The sequence below is a fragment of the Mixophyes fleayi genome, chromosome 2 (assembly GCF_038048845.1).
Source record: "Mixophyes fleayi isolate aMixFle1 chromosome 2, aMixFle1.hap1, whole genome shotgun sequence".
Taxonomy (NCBI): domain Eukaryota; kingdom Metazoa; phylum Chordata; class Amphibia; order Anura; family Limnodynastidae; genus Mixophyes; species Mixophyes fleayi.
Genome location: NC_134403.1, coordinates 243,516,269 through 243,542,962, shown reverse-complemented (window position 1 = coordinate 243,542,962; position 26,694 = coordinate 243,516,269). Strand labels below are relative to the sequence as shown.

The window sequence follows — 26,694 nt, the reverse complement described above, 5'->3', positions numbered from 1 at the left end:
AAGGATCTCTTTGGCGTACAGGTGGACGTCTTTTAAGCCAATCCTCAGCCTCTTGTGGAGTATTTAAGAAACGGGACTTGCCATCTGCTGTGATAATTTTACTGTACTGTAACAATGCTGTTGGTAAAACGTAAGCGCTTACCATATCAGTATCACTCAGTTTATTATTTAACAACGATTAAAACTTCTCCTCTGTAGATATCTCTCCGCACACCTATGCAATTTGGTGCAATTGTGGGCACCATCAAAGATAATTTTGTGCTGCGTCTCGGCCTATTGCTCTTCCAAGAGGCATGAGCATGTAATGTGAGCATTGCAATCATAAAAAAGTACAGTTGTCACCAACATATTTTTTCCCCTTTTTTCAGTTCATCATACAATGTTAACCGCTTGATTAATGCAAATACTGCTTTTTGACCCTCATTCTTTGTTAAAAAATCCGATAATGGTTTAGTAGGATTTGGTACAGTATTCAAGCCTTTTAGATAAGCATTTATTTTAATTGAAGTTGAGAAGATTGTGCCACACTAGCGTCGCCCTCATACTGCCATGTGACTAGTGGTAGTAGGTGTGACACTTGTCTATATCTTTAAAACAACACAGTATAATTTAAAAGGCTTTTGAACCCCATAAACTACAGTTAGCCACATATGTTGATGTTGTAATTCCTGTAGTTCACCTGATTTGGATGTAAATACCCTCAAATTAAAGCTGAAAGTCTGCAGTTAAAGCACATCTTGTTAGTTTCATTTCAAATCCATTGTGGTGGTGTATAGAGCCCAAAATATGAGAATTGTGTAGATGTCCCAATATTTATGGACTTGACTGTAAATGTATTAATCCAAGAAAATAGATAATCATATTTAATAATTGTGGTCAGAGTCAAAGCAAAGGTCATAATGTTATCAGAACAGTCAGGAATATTGGTTAGTTTACAAGTACAGACTGTAGTGGTTAATCTGACAACTTGGGGCTCAGTGCACCAGATTGATATTGCGACTGAGGTGTGCTGGGCGCCAATGATGATACAATACCTGAATGCATGAGAAGTAATGCTGTTCACACAGGTGCTGTTTATAAGTATTAGTATGGCAGTGTAATGCAGCTAAATTCATCTGGAGACAGTGCTCCTATTCCCTCTGCTCTCCAGCCAAGTTTATTAAGGTGTATGGCAGGTACCTAATGGCAAGACAATTATGTTAGCTAGCTTCAATGACAAACCTAACATAGTTGCTTCTGAGTGGCTTTTGTTCCAAGACTGCTGCAGTTTGTGGCACACCCGCAGTAATTGGCCCCAATGATGCTGGAGGATTGACTGTCAAGCACCTGAAGGAGAGATTTTGTCAAGTTTGACAATTTTAGTGTGGGTTTAATTTGGACTCTTATTTTGTTGCTCAGTGCTCATAATAAGCAGCAGAATCTTAACGTGTATGACCAGCTTTAGATCTCTGCATTTTGTTAAAATTGTATCTACTTAGCAGATCTTTTGTAGTATCTATGAGCAAAATAATAAATCTGCCTGTAACATAGTTGATGAGGTTGAAAAAAGAGACCAGTCCATCAAGTTCAACCTATTTTGGATCTCCTGCAATCCTGCACTTATATTTGAAATTGATCCAGAGTAAACAACCGTCAATCTGTTTCAATTGTGAAAATCCCCCCAGACCTAATATTGCAGTCCTATTTTTACCCTATATCCACTACTATACACTTCATTTTAATTAACGGTTGTATCCATGGATACACTTTTCCGCTACCCTTTCTTAAACATATCTCTTAAATCTGCCAACACAACCTTCCCTGGCAATAAATTCCATATCTTGACTGCCCTTACTGTAAAAAACCCCTTCCTTTGCTGGTTGTGCAATTTCCCCTCCCCTAACTTTAGGGGGTGACCGCGTGTCCTGTGTATAGTCCTTGTGGTAAAAAGTTCCCATGAATGTATTGACCTTTAATGTATTTGTACATAGTAATCATATCTCCTTTTAGATGCCTCTTTTCTAAAGTAAACATGCCTAAACTGGCTAACCTTTCCTTATAACTTAATGACTCCATACCCTTTATCAATTTTGACGCCTTTCTCTGAACCCTTTCTAGTTCCAAATTATCTTTTTATAGAGTGGTGCCCAGAACTGTACTGCATATTCAAGATGAGATCTTACCAACGATTTATACAGTGGCAAAATTACACTATCTTCCCTTGCATCTATGCCCCTTTTTATGCATGTCAATACTTTATTTGCCCTTGCAGTTGCTGCTTGACATTGAGCACTATTGCTTAGTTTACTGTCTATGAGCACTCCCAAATCCTTTTCCATTATAGATTCCCCTAAATTAATTCCATTTAATTTATAGATTGCGTTCTGGTTTTTGATCCCTAAATGCATAACCTTACATTTATCTGTGTTAAATCTCATATTCAATTTGGCCATGTCACAAATCGGGATCTTAGCCGCACTTACCTCATCCGCCGCTGTCATATCACGGCTACCTGGGTCCCTTCTGGTCATCTGCAGCATTCCCGTTCTCCACACCTTCATTTGTAAACAAACACATACTGTCTGTCCTGCAGCATGGGCGCGGCCATCTTGGATGCAGTCAGGTGATCATTCCAAACCAACCAGATTCAGAAGCTGTGATCACATGAACTGATCAGCCAATAGTTGTTTGGGACATCCTATTTAAACCTGCTGCTGTGATCTGTTCATTGCCAGAACAACACACTTCTCTCCAGAGGATAGTTCTTGGCTCCAGTGTTCCTGACTGCATTACAAGTGCAGTAATCCTGTCTGCACTCCTAAGTGCAGTGTTCCTGACTGCATTACAAGTGCAGTGTTCCTGACTGCATTACAAGTGCAGTGTTCCTGACTGCATTACAAGTGCAGTGTTCCTGACTGCATTACAAGTGCAGTAATCCTGTCTGCACTCCTAAGTGCAGTGTTCCTGACTGCATTACAAGTGCAGTGTTCCTGACTGCATTACAAGTGCAGTGTTCCTGACTGCATTACAAGTGCAGTGTTCCTGACTGCATTACAAGTGCAGTGTTCCTGTCTACATTTCCAGACTGCTAATTCCCCTGCTATATTCTACAATCAGCACGAACATGAGCAAGAAGTTCATCCAGGCTGCTAAGTTCTGTTTCACTCCTGCTCCAGCTAGTCCCAAGGGTCCCGAATCGGATCAAGAAATTCAGACGACCGTGACAGTTTGTTCTGGCCTAATGGATCCGCTAGGGGAACATACCCCGAGGGAGGACTCTGTCCAAATATTAGCTGAACGCATTGAGAGACAAGAAACTAACCAAGGGCAAATTTTGAGATTGCTGCAGGATGTTTCTACACGTATGGATACCTTGCAGTTATTCCGCAGTCAACCATCCCATACTCCGCCTGAGCCAGTAATACCTGATTCACTACTTACTTCATCCAGACTCCACCTTCCCACGCCAGCTAAATACAATGGCGATCCGAAGAATTGCCGCGGGTTTCTCAACCAGTGTAGTATACACTTTGAATTACAACCCGGAAATTTCCCCACTGCACGTACCAAAACTGCTTATATTGTTTCGCTACTATCAGGGCAAGCTCTGGCATGGGCATCACCGCTCTGGGAAAAATCTGACCCAATTTTATTTGACATTGATAGCTTCCTGTCTACCTTCCGCAGAATATTCGACGAGCCTGGAAGAACAACGTCAGCCGCTTTAGATATTCTGCGCCTTCGGCAAGGGCAGCAGTCTGTTGGCCAATATGCCGTTCAATTTCAAACACTTTCCTCTGAACTATCTTGGAATAACGATGCTCTTGTTGCGGTTTTCTGGCAGGGCCTGTCTGACCACATTAAGGATGTATTAGCGTCTCGGGACTTACCTACAACGCTAGACCAATTGATTACCACCTGCAATCGGGTTGATCTTCGGTTCAGAGAAAGAACTCTAGAAAAGAGGAGGCTGAAACACCCCAAGTTCCACCCTATTCAACGGGTCCGTGTACCGTCTCCTTTCCCTGAAGGACCCATGCAATTAGGCAAAGCACGTCTTTTACCCACCGAGCGAGAACGGCGAGTTAGAGAGAAACTTTGCTTATACTGTGCCAGTTCCGGACATCTGTTACATCATTGTCCTCGTAAGCCGGGTAAACACAACCTCCTAGCTGACAATGAGGAAGTGAGCCTAGGAGTGGCTCTTCGCTCCCCACAAGGCAAGGACTGTATTATCCCAGTCACTCTGAAACACGCTCAAGGCTCCCAATACATTTCAGCCCTGCTGGATTCTGGAGCAGCTGGGAATTTCATGTCTGCCAGATTAGCTGCTGAACTAGCCATTCCACTAGAGAAAATTCCAGTGACCATCTTTCTCTCTGCGGTTGACGGTAGCCGTATTCCAGGGGGTACCATTACGCATCAGACTTCTCCAGTGACGCTCCAAATAGGAGTTCTGCATTCCGAGTCTCTTACCTTTTTGGTCATCCCAGAAGCCACTAGCCCTGTGGTTCTCGGGTTTCCATGGCTTCAAACGCATAACCCCCATATTGACTGGTCGACTCCACAAATCCTGGCGTGGGCTCCAACTTGTTTCGGGTCCTGTTTACAACGTGTTCTTCCACATTGCTCCACCTCTGATAAGGAAGTTTTGCCAGTTCCTTCTGCCTACCAAGAGTTCACAGACGTTTTCAGTAAGCAGGCCGCTGAAACTCTACCACCTCATCGGGATTGGGACTGTCCCATTGATCTTGTTCCGGGTAAAACCCCACCGCGTGGCAGAGTCTACCCTCTTTCTATCCCTGAGACAAAATCTATGTCTGAATATGTAAAAGAGAACTTGGAAAGGGGCTTTATTCGCCCATCCTCTTCACCGGCAGGAGCCGGGTTCTTTTTTGTAAAAAAAAAAGATGGTGGATTACGTCCCTGCATCGATTACCGAGGTCTCAACAACATTACCATCAAGAACCGGTATCCTCTGCCCCTCATCACAGAGTTATTTGACAGAGTCAAAGGTGCGCAAATATTTACGAAGTTGGATCTCCGCGGGGCCTACAATTTGATCCGTATCAGGCGTGGCGATGAATGGAAAACCGCCTTTAACACCAGGGATGGGCACTACGAGTATCTTGTCATGCCATTCGGTCTGAGCAATGCCCCAGCGGTTTTTCAGAACTTCATAAACGAAATCTTTCGGGACTTACTGTACCATACTATTGTGGTATATTTGGACGATATCCTCGTTTTCTCCTCTGATATCCAGTCCCATCGCAGACATGTTAAAGAGGTCCTCAGCCGTCTCAGAAGGAATAAACTGTATTGCAAGCTTGAAAAATGCACCTTCGAAGTTGAATCCATTCCATTCTTGGGGTATATCATCTCGGGCACCGGTCTCCGTATGGACCCAGAGAAGGTGCAAGCTATTCTTAACTGGCCTCAACCATCTACACTAAAGGCAGTACAGCGATTTCTGGGATTTGCTAACTACTATCGAAAATTTATTCGTGGCTACTCTACTGTAGTAGCACCACTCACCGCCCTCACCAAAAAAGGAGCTAATCCTGCCAAGTGGTCTGAAGAAGCCCAATCTGCTTTTCAACTTCTGAAACAAGCATTTATTTCTGCTCCCATACTGAGGCAACCAGATTTAACCTGTCCATTCTACTTGGAAGTTGATGCCTCATCTGTCGGAGTAGGGGCAGTTCTCTCCCAAAAACCAGCTGATGAGCAATGGCATCCCTGCGGGTTCTTCTCCCGAAATTTTTTACCAGCTGAACGAAATTATGCCATAGGGGACAAAGAGCTGCTTGCCATCAAATTGGCGCTTGAAGAGTGGAGACATTTACTTGAGGGAGCTCGTTATCCTGTCACAATATACACGGATCACAAGAATCTGCTCTACTTTAAAACTGCACAGTGCATGAATCCACGTCAGGCCCGATGGGCACTATTCTTTTCTCGATTTGATATCCATGTCACCTTCCGTCCCGGTTCCAAAAATCGCAAGGCCGATGCTCTGTCACGTTCTATGGTAAAAGAAGAAGATTCCATCATTGTGGATCCACGGCCTATTATCAGCCCACTCAGCATCGCAGTCAGTAGACCCAACAATACACCTCCCCAGGGGAAAACTTTTGTTCCTGAGAATCTGCGGAGAAAATTGCTCCAATGGGCACATTGTTCCAGATTTGCCGGTCATGCTGGCATCCGCAAAACTCAATCTTTCATATTGAGAAGCTACTGGTGGCCTACGCTTCATCAGGATGTTCAGCAATTTGTTTCCGCATGTGGCAGCTGTGCCCAACATAAAAGTTCAAGACAATCTTCAGCTGGTCAACTTTTGCCTCTGCCTATTCCCACCAAACCCTGGACCCATATTTCTATGGACTTTGTTTCCGATTTGCCCAATTCTAATAATTTCAATACCATCTGGGTCATCGTTGACCGATTCTCTAAAATGGCGCATTTTGTTCCTCTCCGTGGACTCCCATCAGCACCTATCCTGGCTCAGCAATTTATAAAGGAGATCTTCCGTTTGCATGGGTGTCCTGAAGAAATCGTCTCAGATAGAGGAGTTCAGTTTGTGGCGAAATTCTGGAGATCCTTGTGCCAAGCACTACAGATCAAACTAAACTTCTCTTCGGCCTATCATCCCCAATCCAACGGGCAAACGGAAAGAGTTAATCAAGACCTAGAAACATTTCTCCGTTTGTACATATCCTCTTCTCAAGACGACTGGGTAGATCTGCTTCCTTGGGCAGAATTTGCTCATAATAATCATTATCACGAATCCTCTGCTTCCACTCCATTTCATACCGTCTATGGCCTACACCCCAGGGTACCCTTGTTTACTCCACTTCCTACAGCCTCAGTACCTGCCTCTGAAGTTTTCCTAAAGAATTTTTCAGGCCACTGGCGCCAGGTACGGGAATCTCTACTTAAAGCGTCCCAACGCTACAAAATTCAGGCCGACAAAAAGCGACGAGCCATTCCAAGCTTGAAACCCGGAGACAGAGTCTGGCTGTCTACTCGCAATCTACGCCTCAGAGTTCCATCTATGAAATTCGCTCCTCGCTTTATTGGACCGTTTAACATCTCCCGAGTCATCAATCCAGTGTCCTACAAATTACATCTACCATCTTACCTCAGGGTACCCAACACCTTCCATATCTCTCTCTTGAAACCACTGGTGCTAAATCGGTTTTATACACCCAAACTGGTTTCTCCTGAAGTGCAGACTGAACATGGTGACGAATATGAAATTAAAGAGATCTTGGACTCTCGGTTTCGACATAAAACCTTACAATATCTAGTCGACTGGAAAGGCTATGGTCCAGAAGAGAGGGCCTGGATCAAAGCTTCTGATGTTCACGCTCCATCTCTCATCAAAAAATTTCACCGCAAGTTTCCAACTAAGCCCCAATCTAAGTGTCCGGTGGCCACTCGTAAGGGAGGGGGTACTGTCACAAATCGGGATCTTAGCCGCACTTACCTCATCCGCCGCTGTCATATCACGGCTACCTGGGTCCCTTCTGGTCATCTGCAGCATTCCCGTTCTCCACACCTTCATTTGTAAACAAACACATACTGTCTGTCCTGCAGCATGGGCGCGGCCATCTTGGATGCAGTCAGGTGATCATTCCAAACCAACCAGATTCAGAAGCTGTGATCACATGAACTGATCAGCCAATAGTTGTTTGGGACATCCTATTTAAACCTGCTGCTGTGATCTGTTCATTGCCAGAACAACACACTTCTCTCCAGAGGATAGTTCTTGGCTCCAGTGTTCCTGACTGCATTACAAGTGCAGTAATCCTGTCTGCACTCCTAAGTGCAGTGTTCCTGACTGCATTACAAGTGCAGTGTTCCTGACTGCATTACAAGTGCAGTGTTCCTGACTGCATTACAAGTGCAGTGTTCCTGACTGCATTACAAGTGCAGTAATCCTGTCTGCACTCCTAAGTGCAGTGTTCCTGACTGCATTACAAGTGCAGTGTTCCTGACTGCATTACAAGTGCAGTGTTCCTGACTGCATTACAAGTGCAGTGTTCCTGACTGCATTACAAGTGCAGTGTTCCTGTCTACATTTCCAGACTGCTAATTCCCCTGCTATATTCTACAATCAGCACGAACATGAGCAAGAAGTTCATCCAGGCTGCTAAGTTCTGTTTCACTCCTGCTCCAGCTAGTCCCAAGGGTCCCGAATCGGATCAAGAAATTCAGTCGACCGTGACAGGCCACCCAATCCTCCAGAGAAGCTACATCTTGCTCTGATTTTATTACCTTACAGAGTTAAGTATCATCTGCAAAAATAGAAACTTTACTCTCTAAACCATCACCAAGGTCATTAATAAATATATTAAAAAGGTGTGGCCCAAGCACGCAACTGTATACGTGTATGTTTCCAACAACATTTTAAAGACAACCCACTTTTCTTCCATATTTTTTCCTTCAAAAACTTTGTCCCAGTCTATGCACTTTATAGACTCCTTTAGCATATTAAAATTTGCCTTTCTAAAGTTTAAAGTCCTAGTTGATCCCTTATACCAGTGGTTCCCAAACTTTTGCAGTTCACCGCACTCTTAGAGACTCCATAGTTTTTTCAAGGCACCCTTCCAAAAAAATTACAGAGCAGTCCCATTTTATAAGTAGTTGGGGCAAAAAAACATAATAAGTATTTAGGTCAGGACAGAAAAACTTATTTAGTTGTATGCAAAAATAATACACATAAATCCAGGGGAAAAGAATATTTATATATATTTTTTTCAATTATATTTCTGTCAAAGAATAATTTACAGCTAAATCACACTGTGCCCTCTTTCATCTCCACCCTCTCTGTGCCCCCTTCATCCACACACTCTGTGCCCTCCTTCAGCTCCACACACTCTGTGCCCTCCTTCAGCTCCACACACTCTGTGCCCTCCTTCAGCTCCACACACTGTGTGCTCTCCTTCAGCTCCACACACTCTGTGCCTTCCTTCAGCTCCGCACACTCTGTGCCCTCCTTCAGCTCCGCACACTCTGTGCCCTCCTTCAGCTCCGCACACTCTGTGCCCTCCTTCAGCTCCACACACTCTGTGGCCCCTGCATCCACACACTCTGTGGCCCCTGCATTCACTCGCTCTACCCCCTCTGCATTCACTCACTCTGCCCCCTCTGCATTCACTCGCTCTGCCCCCTCTGCATTCACTCGCTCTGCCCCCTCTGCATTTACTCGCTCTGCCCCTTCTGCATTCACTCGCTCTGCCCCTTCTGCATCCTCGATCTGCTCCCTTTTTCATTCTTTTGCCCCTTCATTGCTGTTTCCTATCACCATTCCCCTCCGTTTCTTTACTTACCATACTTGACCTTTCTTCTATTAGTTATGTCTTTTTTTCTGTCTTACCAATTCGGCGGTGCCCCCATCCTCTCTCCTGCCACTTGTCACTGAATGTCGGGCGTGAGGACGTCATCACGCCCGACATTCAGTGAGAAGCGAGGAGGGAGGAGGATGCTGGGTCCCGGGCGCCGCCGGATTGGTAAGTTTTTTTTTTTGTTTTTTTTTCTCCTCCTGGCCACGGCACCCCTGCGACAACGCCGCGGAACCCCTGGGAGCTGCGGCGCACACTTTGGGACCATAGGCCTTATACCGTTGCTTCTGGAAAAGAATTTCAAATGAGACCATATTATTATCACTGTTTCCCAGGCGTTCCCTTACTTGAATATTTGATATTACGTCTACATTATTTGTTATTACTAGGTCTAGTATAGTCTGGTTCCTAGTTGGTTCCTCTACTAATTGGGACATGTAATGGTCTTTTAGCGTGCTCAGAAACCTATTTCCCCTATCTGTACCACAGGTCTCAGTACTGCAATCAATGTACGAATAATTAAAATCCCCCATAATTAAAATTTGACCTAGTTGTGTAACCTTTTCAATTTGCTGTAGAAGTTGGACTTCCTCAATCATACTAATATCTGGCGGTTTATAGCATATCCCTATCAGCAACTTCTTTGAACTTTTTCCTCCGCTGGATATTTCCACCCACAATGCCTCTATATTATCAACAATATTCTCGTAAATAACTTCCTGAATACTTGGTTTTAACTCTGGCTTAATATAAAGACACCCTATCCCTCCTGAAGAGAGAATAGCCTTCCAAGTTGACTACCCAGTCATGTGTATCATCCCATCAGGTCTCCGAATACCTATAATATCATACTGCTCATTCATTGCTACTAGTTCTAACTCCCCCATTTTACCTGTCATGCTTCTTGCATTTGCAAGCATACACTTAAGTCTATTGGCTCCCTTAGGTATTTATTTTTGCTTTAAAAAGGGCCTCTCATTATCGGCTATGATTCCTTTCCCCCTCTCCACTCACTTATCTCTTGTTAAAGTCCTCCTTACTACTCTCAATGTCTATCACATAAATACTTGCTTTCCCCTCCGCCCCTGAAGCCTAGTTTAAAATCCCCTATTCATCCGCAGTTGTCCGGTTCATTCGCCGAAGGAATCGCACGTTGCATTCTCTAGATAGCGATGTTAGGGAATAAATGTTTAAAATGTTGCTAACTATGTATTGTAAATAGACTAGCTTAAACTGGTTTCTGGGCGGGAGAACCATCTGGAATGTTGACCCCCACCCTTGGAGGGAGTTGTTTGAACTGGCCTGTGACCTGCATTACACTGGACCATCCTGAAGCCTGGACCTATAGAAGCAAGCCACATCATCTGTATTGTTTTCTCTGTAGCACTGGGTGTATATATACAAGCTCCCTGGGACCAGCTACCCCAGTCATCTCTGACCACAGTCTTCTGGAGTGAAGTACTGTAGCTGGTATCAGCGGAGTGCAGCGAAGGGCGAGGCGGTATGTGTGTATTTGCTATCGGCTGTACTGTATTCTAATTATGTATTGAACTGTTAAAACTTTTGCATCTGCTATATAAATTGTTTGTGTTTTGGAAACACAAGAAATCGCTTAGACAATGCTTATTGGAAAACGATAAAATCACTTTAATAGAAACAAAAAAAATAACAGACTATATACTTCAGATGTTTATTATATATGTAAATTAATTCATATAATATTACACTATTATGTTCAAATTATTTTTGTTTTTCATGTTTGGATCACACCATTGAGAATCCTATTGGGGAACACCTCGTCAAGAGATCAAATATAAGTTTTATTTATTTATATATTTGTGATTGATAGCACTCTAATGTTTACATGCTCTTGATTTTTATATAGATATTTTTTCAACAAGTGTATATTTGAAGTTCAAAGAGTTTTGACCGGCAATCATATGTGAGGCGCTCTAAGGAACCCTTTCATTTATTTTTATTTAATTCTACAATATCTGTTACTTTACAGTCTTTTTATTTTGTTTTAGATGTACAATCTGTTTTGCACACCATATTGTGACACTAGTACACTAGATATAAATAAATGTATATTTTTTTTCCCCCTTATATTCCTTTAGGTCAGAAAGGACAAATTTTAAGTGGATTCTTTGACCATGGATCTTTCATGGAAATAATGCAGCCTTGGGCACAGACCGTAGTGGTTGGAAGAGCCAGGTAAGGGGAAGTTTTTTGGTTATACTGACCACATCTACTGCTCTATTAAAAATCAAAACAAAGCCTGATAGAAAAAATTCCAATAAAAATCATAGGATCGGTATTCAATAGGTTGAAAAATTGGGACAGAAAATGACCATCATCAGTCTCTATATCTTCCAACTGCAATTAAAGGCCCCAGTAGTGCCAGGAAGGTTTCTTCTTTATTAACAGGCAGATCCCATCCAATTTGGCCACCTATGATTTTGTTGCGCAGCTCTGGTCCCTGGAAAGATCACAGTATGTGGGGCCAGCTTTAGTTTTCAAAAAGCTGCTTGTCTGTGTTATCAGAATCTATCTAAATGTGTGTGTCACATGCAGTAATGGTTCTTTACAGAAAAATAAAAAAATATAATTTCAGGTAAAGGTAACACGCTAATATTCATCCTGTCCTGGTCAAAGAACTTCACTGCACTGTGTTTGACTTTAAAAAGACCCAGTATACATGTTATAGTTACATGTCAGTTGTATAACTGTGAATCAAAGATATTCGTTATTACACTAAGGGCTCAAGGGTAAAGCCATTAATACAGTTCTCGCCTCAGAATGAATCCATAGCACCAGCTGAGGTCCTCCCACTACCATGGAAGCACTCTGCATTGGAATCATACACCAGTACAGATATGCCCACTAAGGCGGATATTCTTTCTGCACCAAGCTCTCACTGTGGATTTAAAACATTCTTGTGCAGAAGAGTTACACTACGGTGTGAGGAGGAGGGGTTGGCATTTAACCAGCAGGGAAGAACCAAAATGACTGCATTAAAAAGATCTTTCACCTTTGTACTTTATTTAATAAAGGGTTAAAGTTGGAGACATCAGAGATTTCTCTGCCCTTAACCTATTTACCATTGCTTATTGCGGCCCTTATAGACCTCTATGAGAACACTTGTATTAGGCAATTTATTAAGCTGCAAAAAGCTTATTGTGATTAGAATGGCATTACTAGCCTTAACAGGGGACCCAGCTGAAGCCTTTCTGGTTTTGCCGGATCCCTCTCCAGGTCAAAGAGCTATGCGCATAGCACTTCCTCCTTTCACTGGTAGTATTCGGCTACTGGTGAATAGATAAATTCCATCACTGAGAATGGTGGGTTTTCAATGGAGCTCCCTGAGCAACCCCAGTGGCATGGTACATGGTGGTACAACATTCTGTATCAGCAATACAGTAATGATAGTTGCCATCGCTTATCTGAAATTATTTCTATAAGTGCACATGTCTCTTTACTTGAAATTAATTTAAGGCACAGTCTCGATCAAGATATAGATTTCCTACATACAGAGATTGAACTAATTACAGAAATTAAAGTTTGTAACCCCATGTCTGTGTGTGTGTGTGTGTGTGTGTGTGTATGTGTGTGTGTGTGTATATATATATATATTATATATAATGTGTGTATGTTATAAAGTTGCAAGTACACGTTTCAAAGAATCATGCCTTACTTAATCTGCAGAATCTGTGTCACAACAACAAAATACTTCATACTCTTTATCAGCCCACTCTGTTCATACTAGACAGTTGATATATTTTCAGATTGACGCACATTGCAACTAATTATAAACTTTAATCTATTACTTTGTCATACCACGCATCAGTTTGCTAACAAGCTCACAGAGGACAATTTACTTGGAGAATAAAGTCCTCAATTTAAGATAATTTCTGACACTCTTAAAAAGACTTAAAATACTTTCATTTCTACAGTATGGGAAACTCACAAAGCAGCTATTGTAGGCAAAATCATTAGTTTTGCGCCATACCACAAAAAGTTTCAGTTTAACAATACCAACAGGTCCTAACATCACAAATAAACAGACTGGACAGAACATACAAGCATACCGAAACAACTCATTAAAACTCTGGCAGAGTTGACGATTTGTTTTGCAAGTGATCCCTAAATGAATGGTTTATTACAACATTCTAGCCCAAATCCTTGCGCCCCAACTAACCACTATTCAATAAAACGTTAAATGAGTAACAACTCCTCCCTGACACTACCAATGCTAAAAAACAAGGCTGGGTACACACTGCTGTGTTTTTAGCCAATTATTGGGCCAATCAGACGATAAACGACTGATTGGCCCGATATCACAGTAGTGTTTGCCCTGGAACGATAAATGATTATTGTTCCAAAGCACATGAAATTGTTGATCTAGATTTTTAAACTAAACTCGATCGATGAAACAATGTCATTCCAATTCTGCAGTGTGTATGCACTCTGCAGAACTGGAATGACAATTTATGGAAGTGGTAAGCAACATAACTTACTCTCCATCGGTATCCATATGGAACCCGAACTGGATGCAGGAAGCTGGGCAGGAGCATCTGCTGTGGTTCCTGGGTTAGAGATCAGAGTGTACCCCACAATGCAGAGCTTTCATGATGTTACAGGACACCTGGTCACAAGTGGTAGCTCCACTGGAACAAAGTTGGCATTATGCCTGGGCTAACTTCAGAATAAACTCTTGGGAGAGTGGGCAGGTCTGTTGGATCCCGTCTGCTGGGAGACTGTGTGCAATGGACAGGTGCTGCTGGCTGAATGTCTTCCTGTGATGGAACTGACACCAACACCAGGACCCTGGACAGCTGTCACTTGCCGCCGATGGTTATGACTCATGAAGAGCACAGATCTGAAGGTAATTGTGTGTACACATGAATCTGAATGCTGATCAGGATTCTTTTTTTCCCTGTCGTTAGTAAATTGCTAATAGTTTATTTTTCCTGTAGTGTGTACCGAGCTTTATCATTATTGTGAAACCTGATAAGGACCCAACTCTCTGTTCTTACTGCAAACCTATTTCGCTGTTGAATTTAGATTTCAAACTATCCACTAAAGTACAAGTAAAGTGCTTAAATCTGCTTCTACCGCAAAGACAAGTCCTAGACAACGCAAGAATAACAATAAACCTAATTAACTATCTCAAAACCCAAAACATTTCTTAATATTAGTGTTGAATTCAGAAGAGGCTTTTGACAGAGTATCCTGGCCCTTCATATGTCCCAAACTTTAAAGAAGTTTGGTTTTGTAGCTAAATTCTTCACTGTCATGAACATGGTTTACTAGAACTCTTCAACAGTAGTCCATACTAACAGCTTTTCATTCTCCTACTTTAAAATATATGGAAGCACTAGACAGGGTGTGCTCTATTTCCCCTAACCTTGCATTATTTGTTGAGCCTTGCTGCCAAAATTAAACATAATACTAACATAAATTGGAAAAATGTAAAATCTGTTTTCTACAAAATATAATTTTAATTTATGATGCATACCTCTTAATATTTGGGTAATCAGCATTGGGACAGGGGCCGTGGCCACAACAATATGTGGGAGTGCACTTTTGAAGTGCTAGAGTGCCCCGTAATCTCCTCCCCTCCAAGCACCTTCTTTGCCATGGACACCAGTGCGCACGACACCCGTTCACAAGATGCTCTGCCATGTAAAGCAGCAGTGAATGAGACATACCTCAAAAATTACCTGCCTGCGAGACAAAGCTGTCCCAATTGGGATGGCATAGCAGATACCTCTGTCCCGCTTCAATCAGGATGGTTGGGAAGTATGATGATGATCTTTTTACCATAATAATCCACTAACCTATTGTGACTGGATCACTGATAAATAACTTTTGGTATAAATTTATTTGAAGGAAATAGTACAGGGCGCTTATTTATATAATTGCACATGCACTTATTTTTGATATTGTGTAGGGTAGAAAATGTGTTTTTTCTGTTTAGCCTTGCTAGAGGGATTTCAACTCATGTCTAAGGTATATGTTTGATTTCTGATAAGCATTTGTAAGTCTGTTGTGTAGTCTAGAGGATGTCCTCATTAAGGCTAATTAAGTCTATTCAATGCGAGTGACCAACACTTGAATGCACAACAGGGGCCGTTACCTGAATGCAGGTCCTGTTCGACAGGCAGGAACTCTAAACAATGGAGACAGAACATCTGAAGAAATCAGGGGGATGTGGAAGTTAAATTGTGTTAGATGCAAAACTAGATTACATCCTGAGATCTGATGGAAATCAAGTTGATATGGAAGTTTAATTGTTAGATGCAAAATTACATTACATCCTGAGATCTGAGGGAATATTCTAGACGGGTTGGAGCCAGCTAGGTCCAAGGGGCTGGCTTACCTCTGCTTGAGCAATAAACTCAATAAACATCAATAAACATCACTCTGCTTCAAAGACCTGCTAGACAACTTCTTCAATATTGCTGTAATCCTGTGACCTGAAGATTAGACCCTAAATCTAATTCGTTCTCCGACTGTCTGAGGTTTGGACCCAAGCTTTTCCAGTACCACTGCACTGCTTGCTACCCAGGCAGCCCTGGTCAGTGTGATAAGTCAGGGAGGATCCATCTACAGCAACCCTGATCTATAGTGAGAGGTCAGGAGTACCAGCCCAGGTACACTAGCAACGAGGTACGCTAGCATCGTCAGTTACCTAGAAGGAACATGGTTCTGAGTGCCATAAAGGAGCTCAGTGGTGGCAGCAGTCCCCTCCCACTGCGGCAGTAGGGGCGTATCCGGAATAACGAAAGGGGACGGTGGCAAAGTAAGCCAGCCGGTTCGCAGCATCAACAGACAGGGTGGCATAGCGGGTCCATCCTGTCTCACCTATCTTCCTAATTTATTCCAAGAACTATCCACCTATGGCACACTCTGAGGCTACAAAATCAATATTTAGAAATCATTAGCCCTCCTTCTAAACATGCCTACATATGATCCAGTGGAGAGACTCCAAAATAAAATGCCATGGGAATCTTTCTGACTAAGGATTACTATGTCCTCTTTAAATGTTATTATCCCACACTTGTCAACAATGCAAAAAAAAAACACATTTTTCCATTTAAATTAAAAATGAATGTCTTCACAAGCACACACCCTCCATTTCACTCAGCAGCCAATCAACCTACCAGAATGTTTAAAAATGCAATTAAATGAATGTCCTCTCATGGTTCCTTTATCTATTCAAACCCTACCCATCAGGGTACTGTACACTGTTGTTTGTACTGTGCAATCAGTATATATGGTGCAGGAAAAAAACATGACTATAGTATAAAATTCTGGCAAGACCTATAACCACAGGGGCCTAGGCCTTCCTCTATTCCAAAAAATACTGGCATGCAAGTCAACTTAGCCAAATCAGTATGTCGCATAGTCCATCAGTGAAAAAATTGGTCAACGTGTAAAGTTGTATGCTTAATCCAACCCCCATATGCCAAATACTACATTAAAAACAAACAATCTAGGCAACCAATCACATGATCAATAACAGCAGTCTCCCTCTCCTTTTCAGTTATGGGGTATTGTACTCTTTACTCAAGATTGCAATTGGCTCCTCATCCATCGCCATAATTTGTGCTAGGGAGTACAAGAGATTTTCATAATTGTTAATAAAAAGTACTTTGTTTTTTTCTCTTTTATTTCAAGATCATGACATACTCTAAACTGAGAATATAAAAACAAAACTTAACCTACCGACAAAATATATTTTCAAATACTTAATCATTTTCACCAATCACAATTTCATCAAGTATATCCTTCTACAGCAACCCATTTCAAACACATCTGTATTTATTCTCCAAATACCGCCACTTTAGCTCCCAATGACACCATCCAAGAACCCCAAGAAAATTATTTATCTATAGACCACGAAAATTAGGAAGATATTATACTTCGAACAAAAAATTGTTGGGATCCACAACTAACTAACACTAATGGGATCCATAACTAACTGACACTAATCAGGCGCTGAGAAGAGATAGATTAATCAATTTTATAGTTATTGTATGACAAGATCTAAACATCCATAAAATAAATAAATTTATTTGTATCTTCAGTTTATATATAAAAATATTGTATTAATCCTTAATGGATTATTGTGTAAATATCCAAAACAAAAACACACAAACAAAAAGAAGGGAAGCACATACACTCACTTATGCCCAGGGCTGCTAAGAGAAATTCAGGGCCCTGGTACAGCTAGTTCATGGGGCCCCGTTTTATAGTTGAGCATTGCGCGGCAGCGCAAAAGTGGGAGTACTTGTACAATTGGGGGCATGGCTGTGCCTAATTGGGGGTGTGTCTAGCAGGTGAAAAACAATAGGCCACCCTCCTGCAGAAAATTGCATTATTCACACATGCCCCTTCTGCCCACATGTTTTGCTCACACATGCACCTCTCTGCCACATGCTTTAGTCAAACTTGCCCCCCCTCTGCCCAGCAGCTATAGTCACAAATGCCCCCTCTCCAGCACACTTTCTTCTTACCTTCTCCACTACACAGCACACAGGATGGGAAGATCTCCAGAAGTCTGCCGGCACTGAGTACCATGCGACCACTGCAGTCACAAGACCTGTTCACCTGGCGTCTGAAGGTACCTGGGGATTTAACCATTACCAGCCCCCCTTAAATTCACCCGTATGAGACCCGGAAGCAAAATAAAAAAGATAGGTCTCCTGTGGGGACCTGGGCCCCCTAGAAAGGTCCAGGCCTGGGTAATTTGTAACCTGGAATGGGAGGATGTGATGAGAGTGGAAGACAGATGCAGATCTTGTGCTGATCAGAGGTGCCAAGATGGGAGATATTTTGCGACCAGTGAAGATGGGGTTTGAGTCTGATTTTGGGAAGACCAGTAAGGAGGAAACTGCAATAGTCAATGCGGGAGATGATGAGTGCATGAATTTAAGTTTTTGCAGTGTCTTGTGAGAGATATGTGCATATTCTGGAAATGTTTTTTAGATGTATGCAACATGATTTAGATATAGAGTAGATGTCGGGAACAAAGGATAGTTGTGAGTCAAGAACTACACCTAGGCAGCGAGCTTGGGATTTATGGTCATGTTATCAACCGAAATAGAAATGTCAGGCAGGAAGCTTCTGTTTTTGGGTGGAGAATATTATTCTGTTTTTGAAAGATTGAGTTTGAGTTGGCGAGGGTGCATCCAAGATGAATTGGCAGAAAGACAGTCAATAACGTGAGACAACACAGATGGTAAGAGATCAGGAGAGGATAGATAAATTTGTGTATCATCCGCATAGAGATGTTACTGAATCCCAAGGAGCTTATTAGTTTTCCAAGAAAAGTGATGTAGATAGAGAATAGCAAAGGACCTAGGACAGAGCCTTGTGATACTCCAACTGATAAAGGAAGCAGAGCAGATGTGGATCCAATGAAATTAACACTGAAAGAGCGATTAGATAGGTCGGATGAGAAGCAGGTTAGGACAGTACCTTCAAGACCTAGGGATTGTAGCGCTTGTAAGAGGAGAGAGTGGTCAACAGTGTCAAATGCAGCAGAGAGATCCAGGAGAATTAAAAGAGAGTAATGGCATTTAGTTGTTGCTGTGATCAAATCATTGACAACCTTTGATCACCGCAGTCTCTGTGGAGTGTTGAGAGCGACAACCTGACTGAAGAGAATCCAGTAGGTTGTTTGCTGTAAGAAAGTGTTTGAGGCGTGTCTAGGCAATTCTTTCAAGAAGCTTGGTGGGGCATGGAAGCTGAGAAATGTGTTGATAATTTGAGAGTGTGTTTAGGTCAGAATTTTGTTTTTTCAAAATAGGAGTAATCACTGTGTGCTCGAATAATGATGGAAAAATACCAGTAGAGAGAGAGAGATTACAGATTTTAGTTAGAGGGGGAATGAGCACAGGAGACAGGGACTTGCCTTTTTGTGAGTGTATGGGATCAAGAGGACAGGAGGTAGAGTAGGAAGATAGGAGAATAGAAACTTCCTCTTCATTTGTGGGATCAAATGAAGAGATGGTGTCAGACGGTGCTACAAATGAATTGAGCTGATTGTTTGTCGAGGGAGGTGATACCATTTCATGTCGGATCTTATCAATCTTGTCCTTGAAATAGGAAGCAAGATCCTGGGCATTGATGGTAGTTGGACGTTTTGGGGTGGGAGGGTTTAAAGATTTAAATGTGTTAAAAAGGTATTTGGAGTTAGAAGCCTGAGCATAGATGAGAGATTGGAACTATGTTTGTTTAGCAGTGTCCAGAACATTTCGATAGGAGTGGTAGATAGCGGTATATATGATGAAATCATTTTTGGAAAAAGATTTACGCCAGTAAATCTAAAATAAATATAAAAATATAAAAAAAATCCACTCAATACAAAATGAACAGTCATCTGATCAGATTCAGCTGAATGTATTAAATGAATATCCGGCGGTGCACATAAAGGACATCCTTCATATGATTTACAATGAGAATTACATGCTTTTAGAAGTTTAGCATACATGGAAGGTGTAACGACCTGCCTCCTGGACTCTTGGACTTTATTATTTGTTTCTTTTATGTGTTGCAGCAGTACCTCTATTCACCAGAGGTGCTGCTATTGTGCTTTAATTGTTTGTATCAGGGGTTAACCTGCCCTGTAATTATTCCTTGCACCTGGGTGTGTCCCTTCTTAAATCTGTCTCTCCCAGCAGTCTTTGCTGATTATTGTTGTCCCATCCTGTTGTCTCATCCTGAGGTTATTCTCTGTGGTCACTTCCTTCTGTTTGTGCTCCTGGATTTATGCTGCTGAAGATCTATCTCAACATACAATTTGCTGACCTGTTCCTTATGTGAACCTGGGACTTATCTGTGCATTTCCCTGTGCATGCTGCCTGGAATATTTCCTCACCTCCCATTTACCTGCAACTGCTGTATATCTGGTAAATTCTGCAAGCTATTATGTCATCAACTGTTCAAACTCTCCAGCAATAAACATTGTTTGTTTTTTCACCTATCCATGGCTCCTTAGCTGTATTTCTACATTGATCCGTGACAGAAGGGCTGTCTATCTTGGACTGAAATTACAGCACTCCATCCCCATTGATGTACTGGGGATTATTGATATGTTCCTCAATTTGGGGATGTATGTTAAATATATCCAGACGCTGTAGCAGGATTACTTATAACTGGAGCTCAGCAGACTTCATAGTAATCAGAGAAATAAAGCTGATGGCTCTCCATATTGCTCTCTCCCCTAGCAGCAGAGCTCATAGATGTTACAGCCTTTATTAGCTTCCAATCTGCTCTACAGCTCAGTGCAGATGTTTAGCAACCAGACCTGGGTCTATGGTCAGGTGCTTATCTTTATATAGAATACAGCAATCGTTTCTCCAGATGACTTTCAGATATCAGTCTTATTCAACTCCACTTATGCGTTTCTCCACCTGGTATTATCGCGGTTTCAGAGATATACTGAGAATGGCTGAAAGCTCAATCAATGTAAAGAGAAAACTCCTATAAATATAAAGATGGTACCCGGCCCCAAGAAAGTACATACCCACTACTCAGCAACTTCTGATCAATGCTGGAGACAATGTTGGCACTGGACCTGCTGTAAAATAATTTTTAGCACTCCCCAGTGCTTTTGGGGTGTCCCCCATAATTGTGCATAAATATTTCTGGCTGTCAAAATTACTATCTGTCAGCAGTGTATACCAAATAATTTTTAGCACTCCCCAGTGCTTTTGGGGTGTCCCCCATAATTGTGCATAAATATTTCTGGCTGTCAAATTTACTATCTGTCAGCAGTATCTACCATATAATTTTTAGCACTCCCCAGTGCTTTTGGGGTGTCCCCCATAATTGAGCATAAATATGTCTGGCTGTCAAAATTACTATCTGTCTGCAGTATTACCAAATCATTTTTAGTACTCCCCAGTGCTTTTAGGGTGTCCCCCATAATTGTGCTTAAATATTTCTGGCTGTCAAAAGTTATATGTGTCAGCAGTATCTACCAAATAATTTTTAGCACTACAAGTGCTTTGGGCTCAGAATGGATTCAAAGCAGTCCACATATGAGCAGAATGAGCAACCAGGTTCCGTCACCAGTCCTGATGGTAGTGTTCCCAGTACGTCATCTGGGCAACGCGATGTCAAAGTACAAAGTGTTTTGAAATCATTCAAAAAAACACACCCCCAAAAATTTTTTACAGTGTTGAAGCGAAAAAGAAGTGTAACTGAGGAAAAGTTAAGTGCCGATAAAAAAAAAAATTACCAACATGCCATTCTACACACGCAGTGGCAAAGAGAGAATGAGGCCTCCTTCGCCTTTCTCTATTAGTGGCAGATCCAAAAATGTTACCGAGCCTACAAGTGGTGCACAACTACTGTTACGCGTCAAAGCCGAGCTGCAAGATAACAGTAAGGCATTAGAGGATAATGTTTGCTATGAATCAGAAATTACACCAATCCCTGAGGAGAGTACATCCAACAGTGGGATGTCTAATCGTGAGCATTCTGTTAGTGTACCCATAAAAAGGGGCCCTTTCAGCAGTTCTGCTGATGTGTGCCTGAACAGCCCGAGTGTAGCCGGGGATACTCCAAGTGATGATGGCACTTTGTCTTTAGAAGAGGATGTGGGGGAGATTTGGTTATCCGATGAGGGCGCTGATGATGATACGGTTGCTTGTGTAAGTCCTGCAGCAGTGTGGCACCAGTGGCAGCAGTCCTGGCACGTGAGGTTCTGGCACAAATTTGCACTTTCCAAACACAAGCAAGTATGACGCAGGTGGCAGACCACAACAGTTTGACATCTGGGCTGGTTTGAAGGATTTGTCAAAAAAATGTGTGACCTTGACCATAACTCCAACCAATCCTACTATTAACATGCAAAGGATGGTGGAGGGCCTATCAGGGATTAAACTGTATTTTTCCTAATTTTCACTAATAATGTTTGGGTGTAATATAGACGAGTGCTCAATTGCTAAGAGTCATTGATGAAGAGGAAGACAAGCAGGCTTGTCTGTAGATTTTGCAGGCAAATTGTGCTGCATTATATAGGTAACACCCAAAGAGAAGAGCTCCATTGCTAATTGTAATTGCTGAAATAGAAATAATAGGGCTAACAGTCTTGGTCTAAATCTGCAGTTACATTTTATTGTACCATAGCTCACTGCGAAACAGGAGAGGTGGCAGGGTTTAGTGACAATCTTCCTCAAACAATACTAATTCATCCCACCATCATAGAAGTCTGTGTAGTATGATGTAATTGCCGATAATGGCCTTCCAAAGGGAATGACTAGTTGATTTTAGGGCAGAGCTGTCACGATTTTTGGGCAATTCTTTTACAGCACAGCAAATATCAAAATGTTGTGCGTACTCATCTGCATCACCACTGGGTGTCTTGGTAAAGCAATTTTTTTACAACAAGCAGTTGCCAGAGAAACTGAAGGAGAAGACGTCCAAACAAGATGTTGATAAGTCTGGGATCCTTACAAAGAAAATTAAGTATTTAATCTTCAATTAAAATATATTTAGCACATTTACTTTGTTTTATTTCACACTATAATTTTCTGTAGCACCTTTTCAAAATGTATTATTAAGGCAATCACTTGACTCAAGCTAACCGTGTCTGCACTTTCTTCACAGGTAACTACTTCACTGGACTAAAGTATATTCCCCTCAAATGCTAGTCTTCTTGAAGCTGCTGCATTCTTCTACATGCTGTTGCAGAAACCAGATATTGACCCTAAATGTTTCTGGACACAAACAGCATCTCCTGCATGTCATTTTTAAAAAGTTCTGTAACACCAAGTTGATTGTGTGAGCAAAACAGGAAATGTGATGGAATTCCACCCCGCTGTAATGCTTGAACAATATTGGTGTCGTTATCAGAAATGACATATCCTCAGGAGAGTCCAAGCAGGATTAGCCATCTTTCAATGACATTCCTTAGTTTTTGGAACAGATTGTCAGCTGTATGCCTCTTACTGAAGCCGCTGATACACAGAGTAGCCTACTTCTCAAAAATGTGACGTACCTGGGTACATGCTGCTGCTGTCCATGCTGGGGAAGGCGAATGACCAACCCAGTGGGATTTCACAGTCATATAATCTTTAGTTTGCAAAGTTCCGCTTGTACACATATCTGTGGTTAAGTGTACAGTGGGTAGAATGCCATTTTGTCGCCCAATAATTAAAATTTTAGGAACTTTCCGGTACAGGAAAGAATTAGCTTTTCTAGTAAAATGGTATAGTGGTGACATTTGCTAACAGGGACAAAACACCTCAATTAAATGTCTGAAACCAACTGTATTAATAGTGGACATTGGACGCAGATCTAACACTAGCATAGTACCCAGGGCGTCTGTGATCCGTTTTGCGACTGGGTGACAGATTTCATTCTTGCTTCCTCTTGCAAAGGATTGTTTAACTGCCAATTGTTGGTTCAGGGGATATTGATTATGAAGGTGTTGGGGGTGAAGATTGCAGGTGCAGGGATGTAGATGAGAGAAGGGAGGTAGATTATGCTGGAATGCTTGTTGTAATTTTTTTTAACCTAAGTTTCTGATTTTCCCAACAGTTTTCCAAGAACTCGCTGAAAAATGACGAAACATGGATCAGGATCCCAGATGGTTAAGGTCCCTACCTCTACTGAGTGTGGCTTTAAAAACGCTACAAATGGATAGACAACTCTTGCCAGGATTTGTGTAATAATAATTCCACACTTAAGAGGAGGATTTTTGGTCTTATGCCCAGGCATGACAATGGCCTTTTTGTAATCACTGGCAAGAACTGCAGCAAGTTTTCTTTTCATGTGTATGAAAATCATATTGTGACATAGGAGGTGGTCAAAATTGAATAAAAAATTACTGGAAATTAGTGTTACTGATGTTAATAATAATGTAGCTACAAAATAATACCTAAATTATGTTATTTTAGCACCCATAAATGTAATTTTTTTAACAAATTACAAAACCAAACAAAACCAAAACTAAAACAAAAACACGCAAGGGCAGTTTTGCAAAACCAAAACACGACGGTAATCCAGATCCAAAATCGAATACAAAACCAAAACACGGGGATCAGTGACCATCTCTAATGGAAACCCTAAGGGTGCCTTGAACTGAAAAAAATTGGGATCCACTGCATTAGCATGGGCATTATTAGTGACACTTATTTAAAACCTGTAACTTCCCCTGTAAATCAAGGACAGTTAGCAACTAGGAACAAGGAGCTCAGTTTGTTATTTCCTGTAAAGATGCTGAGGTCAATTCTGAGTAGAGTGGTGTCAAATACCATGTTTTATTGTAACAATTCCGAATTGTCATCTTGAATTAACCATCTACATTGTTAAGTATATACTGGTATGTAATCCAACAGCATTTAGTCATAAATCAGCATTATTAATTATCTGACTTTAATGCAGATTTCTCCTTCCAAATTGTTTAAAGGCTCATTGCACCATTATAAACAATATATTTTATTTTTTGCATCAATATTTTTATTCAACATTTTTCAAAATTATATGGGGTACAGAAAAAAAAAAGGAAAGGGAGAAAATACATACAAAGGGAAAAAAACACAAGAAATCCCCACACAGGGGAATGGGGGTCACCCGGTTGTAATAAGGCTCACAATATCAACAATTACATTTAGAAATATAGAAATACGACAAGACATATTAGCCTTCATTTTGACAGTCTGGAGACGCTTCCAACATGGGATGGGTACCAGGGGTTGAGGACTGTTCAATGGGCTGGGGGGACTCTATGAGAGCCACTGGAGAGTGGGCTAGTAGATAATCAGGGGGTATCCAGGGGAGCCCCGGGGGCCGTCTGTAATGTATTCATGCCACCTAAACCATCTCATGATGTGGGCTGATGCAGATGAGGAACATCTGTTGTTCCCATCTCAAAACTGTACTGTATCTTGGAGATGATTCAGGTAATAGTAGGGGAAACATGCGTCTTTCAATTTTGAGCTATTGTCGCTATAGCGACTATCAGTATATGCCCTAGGAGGTAACGGTCCTGCTTTGGAATGGCGATTGGGTATACACGGAGAAGACCTATGGCTGGATCTGGAGCAACAGGGGTGTTTAAGACAGTTGAGATCAAGGCAAATACTCCAGAGCGGCCGAAGCACCGGACATGACCAGAAGACATGAAAAATATCGGCTACCTGAGCACAGTGGTGCCAGCAAAATATTGATTGACTTGGCCAGAAGTTATGCAACTGCTCCGGGGTAAGGTACAGCCAGTTGATAAGTTTGACCTGCATCTCTATATGGTTAATGCATTTTGACATACAGTGAGGGATTACAAATTTTTTTTCCCATTGTTGCTCAGTGAAGGTTAGATTCACATCCGTTTCCCACCTAATTTGTGCAGGGGTTTTGGTGGGGGGATAAGGGAGTAGATGTAGTGATACCAGAACGTTATTCCGCCTCTATTACTACCCTTTGTCAGTCTATCTAAAACAGACGATGGAAGCGAGATGAAGGAGTAGGGGGTCTTAGAGACAGTTCTCACCCAGTGCCTAAGTTGCAATACCTATATGTCTCCGAGGAAGGCAAACGGTCCTGGAGGAGAGAGAAAGAAAAAGGTCCTGGGCAAACAAGTCTGATAAAGAAGAAATCTTCCTATCTTTCCAAGCGACAAGATTTGAATCTGAGATGAGTTGGCATACCGCTTGAAGGGAGAGATTACAGGATGGAATGGCAAAATCGCTATGCAACTCAATAATCCTGTCCCATACCTGCATGGCATCTGAGATGGAGCATAGTTTGTAAACGGAAAAAGGGCAGGTGGATCTGGGAGTCCAGAGAAGGTACAGCAGAGGATAACTAGGGCACAGGGCTCTCTCAGTATCCACCCATGGCTTAGAGGTTTGAGGAAATACCCAAACCCTCAGGTGGCTCAATATGCAAGCCTCTTGGTAGTAAGTTAAGTTAGGAAGCATTAATCCCCCTCGTTGTTTAGATAGGCCATGCGTTTATGGGAGAGAAGGGGGCATTTCTGTCACCACACATATGTCATCAGTAGTGTAGGAAAGCGGGCCATCAATCGTTTAGGTATGATATAAGGCATAGTACGAAAAATATACATGAGTTTGGGTAATAACATCATTTTATGCTATACGACCCAGCCAGGAGACTTCGAAGTTAAGCCAATTCTTGGTTAAGGAGGAAAGATGTACAAAAATTGGGGCGAAATTGATTTCGTATACCGTAGATAGGGTAGCAGGAATATGTATACCTAAATATGGCAGAGAGTCCTTTACCCAAACAAATGGAAATTTATAATTAATTTTATTAATAGGGAAGGGCCTCAGATTTAGTGATATTCAATTTATAAAGCGACACAGAACTATAATCGTCTAAGATA

The 26,694-nt window shown here is 41.8% G+C and overlaps 1 protein-coding gene across 3 annotated transcripts in view; it reads left to right on the top strand.

Moving 5' to 3' along the window:
* The window catches only part of ACACA (acetyl-CoA carboxylase alpha), a 526,387-nt gene that overhangs the window by 350,112 nt on the left and 149,581 nt on the right, over window positions 1-26,694 (top strand). For all 3 annotated transcript variants that reach the window (XM_075195717.1, XM_075195718.1, XM_075195719.1), the window contains exon 47: window positions 11,447-11,543. In XM_075195717.1, coding sequence (XP_075051818.1) covers window positions 11,447-11,543 — 97 coding nt within the window. The remainder of the gene's footprint in view (window positions 1-11,446; window positions 11,544-26,694) is intronic.